The following is a 9235-nucleotide window of genomic DNA, read 5'->3' on the forward strand; positions in this document are numbered from 1 at the left end:
TTTTAAATTATTTTATCTACTGTTGAAGCAGCAAAGATGACATACATTTATACAGTATGAAGAAGGGTTCCAACCCAAAACCCTCCGCAACTCCCTGGTTAACTCGTCCCTTCCCACCCAAACCACCACCTCCCCAGATACTTTCCCCTGCAACCGCAGGAGATGCAACACCTGTCCCTATACCTCATCCCTCATCCCTCAACTCTGTCCAAGGATCCCGGCAGTCTTTTCAGATGAGGCAGAGGTCCACGTGCACCTCCTCTACCTATCCGCTGTTCCAGGTGTGGACACCTATATATCAGCAAGATCAAGTGCAGGCTCGGCGATCGTTTCGCTGAACACCTCGACTCAGTCTACTTAAACCTACCTGATCTCCTGTTTGCTAAACAATTTAACTCCCCCTCCCATTCCCATACTGACCTTTCTGTCCTGGGCCTCCTCCACTGTCAGAGTGACGCCCAGTGCAAATTGGAGGAACAGCGCCTCACATTTGGATATATCTCTGTATGCTTTGTTGTCACCTTCTCCTAGTTAACAATGATCTGTTCTGCAGTCTCCTTGAACTGCGTCTCCTTTGATGACTCGTTTTCACACCTCACCCTTCCTTATCTCTGTCTCCCTCTCTCCTGACTCTCAGTCTGAAAAAGGGTCTTGACCCGAAACGTCACCCATTCCTTCTATCCAGTGATGCTGCCTGGCCCGCTGAGTTACTCAACCTTTTTTGTTCATCTTCGGTCTAAACCAGCACCTAAATTCCTTCCTACCCAAAACTTGTATGTTCTCCAGCGATCCTGCCTGACCCACTGTGGAGCATCAGCACTTTGTGTCCCTTTGGCCCAACTCACTCATGTCGACCAACATATCCCATCTACACTAGTCCCACCTGCCCATGTTTGGCCCATATTCCTCTAAGTCTTTCCTATCCATGTACCTGTCCAAATGGCAGGAGTACATTTATTTTAAAAGTCAGCCAGCATCTGCAGTTCCCTTGTTTCTGCATTTGTACAATGTTTTATTGTGCTCATCTTTGAGTGTTTTAACCATATTCTGCATGATATACCTTCCCATTTTGCTCTACCTATTTTATTTGTGTTTGACTTGATTGTATTTACGTATAGTATTTTCTGATCTATGGTATGGGACTTTATTTGTCACGTGTACTGAGCTACAGTGGAATTCATTTTTGCTTACAGTTTAGTACCAGTATCACTATACTTAGCGCTCAGATACATATTAGATAAGCATCTCAGATGCAGTGCAAGTATATAGCCGTAGTACACTGAGTATACAGAGTTGCCAGTTTGGCGACAATCTGTTTGGATTGCATAAAAATCAAAGCTTTTCACTGTACCTCGGTACACGTAACAAGAATAAACCTCAATCTTGCAAAATCCATGCAACCCACCAACATTCCCGGCCCATCTGTAGTTCTCCATGACTTTTATCTTGGATATTCACCTCCATTTGAGAATCCATAACAACAGTGGCTCAATGATACTTTGTTGTCACTTGTACCTAAGTATAGTGTATAGTACCTAAGAGTGGTACAATGGCGCAGTGGTAGGGCTGCTGCCTTAAAACGCCAGAGACCCGGGTTCGATCCTGACTATGAGTGCTGTCTGTATGGAATTTGCACATTCTCCCTGTGTCCGCGTGGGTTTCCTCTGGGTGCTCCGGTTTCCTCCCACACTCCAAAGATGTACAGATTAGTAGGTTAATTGGCTTTGGTAAAAATTGTAAATTGTCCCTAGTGTGTAAGATAGCGCTAGTGTACAGGGCGGCGTGCACTAGGTGGGCCGAAGGGCCTGTTTCCGCACTATCTCTAAAGTCTAAAGGCTGGCTTTTTGACATATAATTAGCCAGCAGATAGATACACTTCCACCATCACTACCATCTCCTAAAAATATGAAAATCAAAAAGAAAACTACCGATTTGTTGGAAATTTGAAATGAAAACCGAAAATTTCAGAAACACTCAGCAGGTCGTGCAGAATCTGTGGGATGAGTGGCAGAGTTAATGTTTCAGGTCTGGGGCCCTCATTGGAAATGAAGTGTCCTATACCTAAAATGTTGACTCTTGTTTCTCTTACCATGGCTACTGCCTGACCTGAGTGTTTCCAGCATTTTCTGTTCTTGCTACCCACTCCTAACAAAATTGGCGTAAAGGTTAGCAATTCAAATGATCAACTTCAAATCGTTGCTCCATATCTCAGTAACAGTACTAGTTGGATATTGAGAGAAAAATTGGTGAGTGTAACTTGCCGTTTAAAACTGTGTACTTTTCATGAGTTTGTGAAAATCGATTATACCTGACGCTGACTCTTGCTGGTGTTCAGGAGGACAGCAACGATACTGGGAGTACGGCAGAAGACAATTCCTCAGAGAGTGTGCCCTGGGACCAGCAACCTTCCAAACAGTGAGTACTCCAGACTCGACTGGTGATGGGAAGCATCAGTAATCTGTAATGGACACACCCTGCTGGAGTAACTCAGCAGGTCAGGCTGCAACCCAATAGGAGACATTTTGGGTCATGACCCTTCTTCAGATTGTAGGGGGGGAGGGAGAGGAAAGCTGGAAAAGTGGGGAGTTGGGAAAAAGCGTGGCAGGTAATGAGTGAAATTATGTCCTACCAAACAGTCCAGTTGAGTAGTGCCATATAATTAGCAATTATACAGAAATAGTCCACCGATCCCGCATGCACTTTCCAAGTCCAGTCCAGTTATGAGCATTGCCCGATCCAGGCTGCTGCGGGCCTCCAGCAACTAACGTCCCTCTCCTTGCCCATCCAGCTTTGTTCCCCAGGGGGTGCCTCCTGCTGCTGACCTTGAGGACAGGGATGGCCAGACCCTGATTCCCTCTCCTCTCCTACCAGCCTTGCTCCTCTCCCGTCGCGTCCGTCGTTGTCGCCGACTCCATCTTCCCGGTCTCTGGTCTTGGGGGGAGACTAGCAGCGGTGGCTTGGCAGCCTCCACTTTCCAGGCCACGGTTCGACGGATCCCCCGAGCATGGACCGGTTCGGCTGCTCCCCCTGCAGACCACAAACCGCCAATAGTCTGTTGCAATAGTCTGCAGGGTATCTAGCTAGGCATGTGTAAAGAATGAAGGGATTGGACCACGCACAAGGTCGTGTTCCTGTGCTGTACTCATCTACAATGGCTAAAATAAAACAAATCACTTGCAGCTTCAACATCTTAATCTTTTCCACAGGCCGTGCATTCTCATCATGGATTCTCTGCGTGGACCAAGTCGAACAAACGTGGTTAAAATTCTGCGAGAGTAAGGACGTTTCTGCAACAGTTACCTTCTGCCTTTTGAGATTTGCTGTTAAATTGTTGGAGGATTCTAACTATTTGACTACCCGCCTCTTGATGTTTGGAACAGGTACCTTGAAGTGGAGTGGGAAGTGAGGAAGGGGAGCAGAAGGTGTTTCACCAAAGACATGATCAAGGGTTCCAACCCTCGTGTCCCTCAGCAGGACAACTTCAGCGACTGTGGGGTGTACGTCCTGCAGTACGTGGAGAGCTTCTTTGAGGTTGGTATCAGCATTCCCTGTGGCTTATGGAGTAGTTTCAGGACAGGAAAGCATTTGGTTGAGTTTTACCCTTGTAATGATAGGCAGTCTTAATTATCCAGCATGGACACGGGCGTTTCGGCCCAACTCATCCATGCCAGCCAATATGCCCCTGCTAAGCTGTGGGCACATGGCTGCACAGTGGCGCAGCGGTAGAGTTGCTGCCTTACAGTGCCAGAGACCTGGTTCGATGCTGACGTCGGGTGCTGTTTACACAGAGTTTTCACATTCTACCCTTGACCACATGGATTTTCTCCTGGTGCTCCAGTTTCCTCTCACACTCCAAAGACATAGATACATAGAAAATAGGTGCAGGAGTAGGCCATTCGGCCCTTCGAGCCTGCACCGCCATTCAATATGATCATGGCTGATCATCCAGCTCAGTATCCCGTACCTGCCTTACATACAGGGTTGTCGGCTAATTGGCTGTGGTAAAATTGGAAATTGACCCTAGTGTGTAGGATTGTGCTAAATATGGGGTGATTGCTGGTCAGTGCGGACCCGGTGAGCCGAAGGGCGTGTTTCCATGTTGTATCTCTAAAATCTAAAGTAAAGCTAGTCTCACTTACCCGCATTTGGCCCACATCCCTCTAAACCTTGGCCCATATCCCTCTAAATCCATGTACCTGTCCGAATGTATTTTAAATGCTCTTATGGTACCTCAACGACCTTTGGCAGCTCGTTCCATAGATCCATCACTCTGAATGCTGAAGTTGCCCTGCAGGTTCATATTAAACTTTGCTCCTCTCACCTTAAACATATGTCCACTTGTTTTTGATTCTCCTACCGTGGGTAAAAGACATTCACCCTCTCTTTTCTCCTCATGATTTAACATACTTTTATAAGACTCCCTTCAGCTTCCTGTGCTCCAAAGAATGAAGTTCTAGCCGGCCCAACCTCTCGCTAGAAGCTGCATTCCTTTCTATATACCTGTCCAAATGTCTTTTAAATGCTGTTATAGTACCTGCCTCAACAACTTCCTCTGGCAGCTCGCTCCATATACCCACCACCACCACCCTCTGAGCAGAAAAAACATGACTCTCCATTCTTTTCTTTCCCCGTTAACCCACAAGGATGAGGCTTCAAGGGATATTCAACGGCAACAACCGCCTCACTCGATCAACCAGCTTGTTTATCGATAGCTGGGCCAAATCTCACCTCACTTCAATCCATGCAAGTGTACAGCGGGTTTTTGCAGTATACAGATGACATCATGGGACTGACTGGCTGACTTTTTTGTTTGAAAGACCCTTCGGACCACTGATTCCATGCTGACCATTAATCACCCGTTCACACAAGTTTGGTGTCATCCCACTTTCTGATCCACTCCCTACACATGAGGGACAATTTTACATGGGGCCAATTAACGAACAAACCCACACATCTTTGGGATGTGGGAGGAAACTGGAGCATCCAAAGGAAACCCACGCGGCCACAGGGGGAAATATGCAAACTCAACACACATACGGCACCCAAGATCATTATCACACCCGGATCGCAGGCGCAATAAGGCAGATGCTCTACTACAGGGGTTCCTAACCCTTTTTGTCCCGTTTAACCCTGGCAACTTTAATAGCACATAACAATGTTATTTCACTTATTTATGAACAACTAATGATGAACAGATACCGATATACCAGAACCAAACACAGTCGGTCAATGAGAAAAATCCAGATCCAAATCCAGAATCAACAAATTTACCCCAGGTTGGGAACCCTTGCTCTACTAGCTACACCACTGTGCCGGACACTGTTCCTCCAGTTTGTGAGATACCCAAGTGGAATAAAATGGAGTGTGGCCATTAGAATCTGCCAAGCCAGATGCTAAACTGTTGGGATAGTAGATTATAAGAGTTTCACTGTTCTCCAAGTTTAAAAAAAGCATCGTCCGGCATTTATACTTGCGGCGGGACACTAACTCTTTCCCCCACACCTTGACCCCACCTTGTGCACTCGGCTACTGAAATAGTACTTGCACCCTGTCGTTTGCAGAATCCAATTCCGAGTTTCGAGCTGCCCATGAACTTGATGGACTGGTTCCCTCAGCAGCAGGTTAAAAAGAAACGGGAAGAAATCCGCAACGTCATCCTTAAACTGTGCGAGGCACAAAGCCGAGGGAAGAAAGGGCAGGAACTCAAAGTGGCCGAGGCCCCTTCCTGAGCAACGTGGAACCTAGGCGGACTCTTGACGGGAGGTGCCTTCACTGGTCACGTGGTACTGTTGCACTAACGCAGAAGTGATTGGATTTGTTCTAGTGTAGGCTTCCACACTAGGAGAAACATCAAGTGTGCTACTGACCTTCACAGAACATCGATCAACGCTCATGCCTCCATTTTACAGCAACACAAATGAATGTTTATGTACTGTTATAAATATAACAAACTATACATATGTTCATAAACAGGTTTTGGAGCATTTGTGATGATCCGTTTTCATTGTTTGGGTTAGTAAGCATTTGGTATGTATTTTTGTTAAAATTAATTGGATAGCTACTTACAAGTATGATTAAAAGTTATTGTAGTATGAAATGAATTGGGCAAATTTCTTATTTTCTCTTGCCGAGTTTCTCTGGTTTTTCTCCCTTCCTTGCCCAAATTAATTTCTTCCTTGCTGTCCATAGCCCTCTTCAAAATCTCAAAGTCTTCAAAATCTCCAGTATTGGTATTTCCTGATCCTCTTTCCACATGTACAAACTTCCAACACTGGTCGCTGAAGAGCAGCTGCCTGAGCCCAGAATCTCCTCCTTCAAACTACAGTTGCTGAGGGTAGATTGCAGCCTGTCCTGAGACCACCTGATTCTCATGTCAGGTATCAATGGGTGATGCATTAAATTAATTTAAGATGCTTTTTGAGGAGGAATGGGTGAGATTTCTTGTCATCAGTTATTGATGACGGCATGTACTGTAGTTGCAAATAGTTTTTTGTTCCCATTCGTGAAGCCGTAACCAACCAAGTGATCAGGACCTTGAGTTGTGGCTTCCATCTAAAGAAAGGTGGTACCATATCTCAGCAAGCTTCTGGCGGACTGGAGGAGAGAGAATTGGTAAGTGAGGGGATGGGGTTAGGTTGGGGGGAGGGAAAGGGTTGGGGTGAAGGTGCAAAATTGATAGCAAGAAAGTGCCTTCAAAAAGATCGCTCTTGGGTGATTGGTGTACAAAATTGTACATCTTTGGAATGTTTTGTGGCATTTAAATCAGAATTTGGTGTCTTCCCTTACAAGAATGAACTGATGAACAAGTGCCGTAGCCTCGAGTGGAAAAACTCCATAAAATTGTAGTTCATTAAAACCAAAACAGACTAAAGCATTTCTCCAGCCCAACTTGATGTAGAACCAGTCCATATTGTCTGTGGCATTGAAGCCACTTATATTCAGAGGTTTATTTAATTCAAGCATTCGGAAATGGACTGAATATAGTGCAGTTTTGTTTCTTGCTTCACAGCAACAATACCTCAGTATATTGATGCACATTGCAGTTGCTCTGTTTGTATGCAATATGATTTTCTGTAAATGCATTTTTTTAAACTATGTGTACTAATGTATGGAACGTGTCTCTGCTTTAATTATATTTCATCTTCAAGTTCAAGTTCGCGTTTATTGTCACTTAACCAACTAAGGTACAGTGAAATTTGAGTTACCATACAGCCATACTTAGTGAAAAGCAACAATACACAGAGCCACATAAAATAAAATTTAACATAAACATCCACTACAGTGGAATCCACATTCCTCACAGTGATGGAAGGCAATAAAGTTCAGTCATCTTAGAGAATGGACAATAGACAATAGGTGCAGGAGTAGGCCATTCGGCCCTTCGAGCCAGCACTGCCATTCACTGTGATCATGGCTGATCATCCACATCCTCTATCTTTTAAGAGCTCTATCTAACTCTCTCTTGAAAGCATCCAGAGAATTGTCCACCACTGCCTTCTGAGGCAGAGAATTCCACAGATTCACAACCCTCTGTGTGAAAAAGTTTTTCCTAATCTCTGTTCTAAATAGCTTACCCCTTATTCTGTGGCCCCTGGTTCTGGACTCCCCCAACATCGGGAACATGTTTCCTGCCTCTAGAGTGTCCAATCCCTTAATAATCTTTTCTGTTTCAATAAGATTGCCTCTCATCCTTCTAAATTCCAGAGTGTACAAGCCCAGCCGCTCCATTCTATCAACATATGACACTCCCACCATCCCGGGAATTAACCACGTGAACCTACGCTGCACTCCCTCAATAGCAAGAATGTCCCTCCTCAAATTTGGAGACCAAAACTGCACACAATACCCCAGGTGTCATTTCATTAGGGCCCGGTACAACTGCAGAGGACCTCTTTGCTTCTTTACTCAACTCCTCTTGTTATGAAGGCCAACATGCCATTAGCTTTCTTCACTGCCTGCTGTACCTGCATGCTTCCTTTCAGTGACGGATGAACAAGGACCCCCAGATCTCGTTACACTTCCCCTTTTTCCAACTTGACACAATTCGGATAATAATCTGCCGTCCTGTTTTTGCTACCAAAGTGGATAACCTCACATTTTACTTCGGAGTCATGCGAGTGACTACGTGAAGACCCCGCCAGTACGCATGCGTGTCATATCGTCTATCGCATTGCGTTACTGCTGGCCGGGTGGATATGATGCTCCTGCCAGCGGCAGACCTGAAGGTAAGTTATTTTAAAAAACTTTTTAAGGTTTATATCTTCTTGCAGGAACCTCTACTTAGAGGCCCTGCTAAAAGTCCAGGACGAAGTCGGGGCGGAGGGGGGACCCCAGTCACGAACTTCAGGGAATCCCGGGCATGACCTCGGGGAATCCCGCCCACGGACCAAGGCGTTCGGAAGACCGCGGAATGTGGGTAGCGGGCGGCGGTGAATTCACCTTTCAAGCAGTGGCTTCATATTGGTGGAGAACCCGCTTGGAAGACCGCGGGTCGCGGGCGGCGGTGAATTCGAGCCGCTGGTGGTGGAGCCAGCGGCCTCATATTAGTGCCTGGATGGATGACAACACTGCCCCCCGCTCGGAAGACAGCTCCAACACCAATACGGTGTGCGACCTCGCACCACCCGGCGTGGCGGCGGTAAGTCGCCTTTCGACTCTGACCGCTGGCAGTGATAATCACAGCGGCTTCATATTATGTTGTGCCGGTGGCATTTGTGTGTAATGTAATGTACTAACTGCAGAAACACAGTGGGGATTGACTCTTGACCCCCCCCCCCCCCGACTATGAATATCGCAGCTATCCCTTTTATAGGGACCGCGGGGATATCCCAGCTGCAGTTACAGTGGGGATACCCCCCCCCCGACTATGAATATCGCAGCTATCCCTTTTATAGGGACCGCGGGGATATCCCAGCTGCAGTTACTGCGGGGATACCCAGCTGGGAGGGGGGGGGAAGAAGCCCCGACTGGAAAACATTGCGGAGAAGCCCTGCTATAAGGGACCGCGGAGGAAATCCAGGTTATAGCAACGGGAATCAAAGCCCAGGGGAGAAAAAACCTGACAATGAAAGCCCTTCTACAAGGATAACAGAGGGAATCCCGGCTGCAACAACTATGATGAGACTAGGCTCGGGAGGAGCGTTGTCCCCATAGCAGAAGGTTTAAAACAGGACATACAGGTAAATTCTTTACTCTAAGGTCATTTTGTGCTATTTTTGTGAGAATATGTTACAGG

At 46.3% G+C, this 9235-nt stretch overlaps 1 protein-coding gene across 4 annotated transcripts in view; it reads left to right on the plus strand.

The window, feature by feature from the left end:
• senp6a (SUMO specific peptidase 6a) overlaps positions 1-7153 on the plus strand; it is a 78410-nt gene extending 71257 nt beyond the window's left edge. For all 4 annotated transcript variants that reach the window (XM_055639470.1, XM_055639469.1, XM_055639472.1 and 1 more), the window contains 4 exons: positions 2336-2415; positions 3207-3275; positions 3381-3531; positions 5562-7153. In XM_055639470.1, coding sequence (XP_055495445.1) covers positions 2336-2415; positions 3207-3275; positions 3381-3531; positions 5562-5729 — 468 coding nt within the window. In that variant the 3' untranslated portion in view covers positions 5730-7153. The remainder of the gene's footprint in view (positions 1-2335; positions 2416-3206; positions 3276-3380; positions 3532-5561) is intronic.
• The last annotated feature ends 2082 nt before the right edge of the window (positions 7154-9235 follow it).

The sequence above is a fragment of the Leucoraja erinacea genome, chromosome 8, assembly GCF_028641065.1.
Source record: "Leucoraja erinacea ecotype New England chromosome 8, Leri_hhj_1, whole genome shotgun sequence".
NCBI classification, from domain to species: domain Eukaryota; kingdom Metazoa; phylum Chordata; class Chondrichthyes; order Rajiformes; family Rajidae; genus Leucoraja; species Leucoraja erinaceus.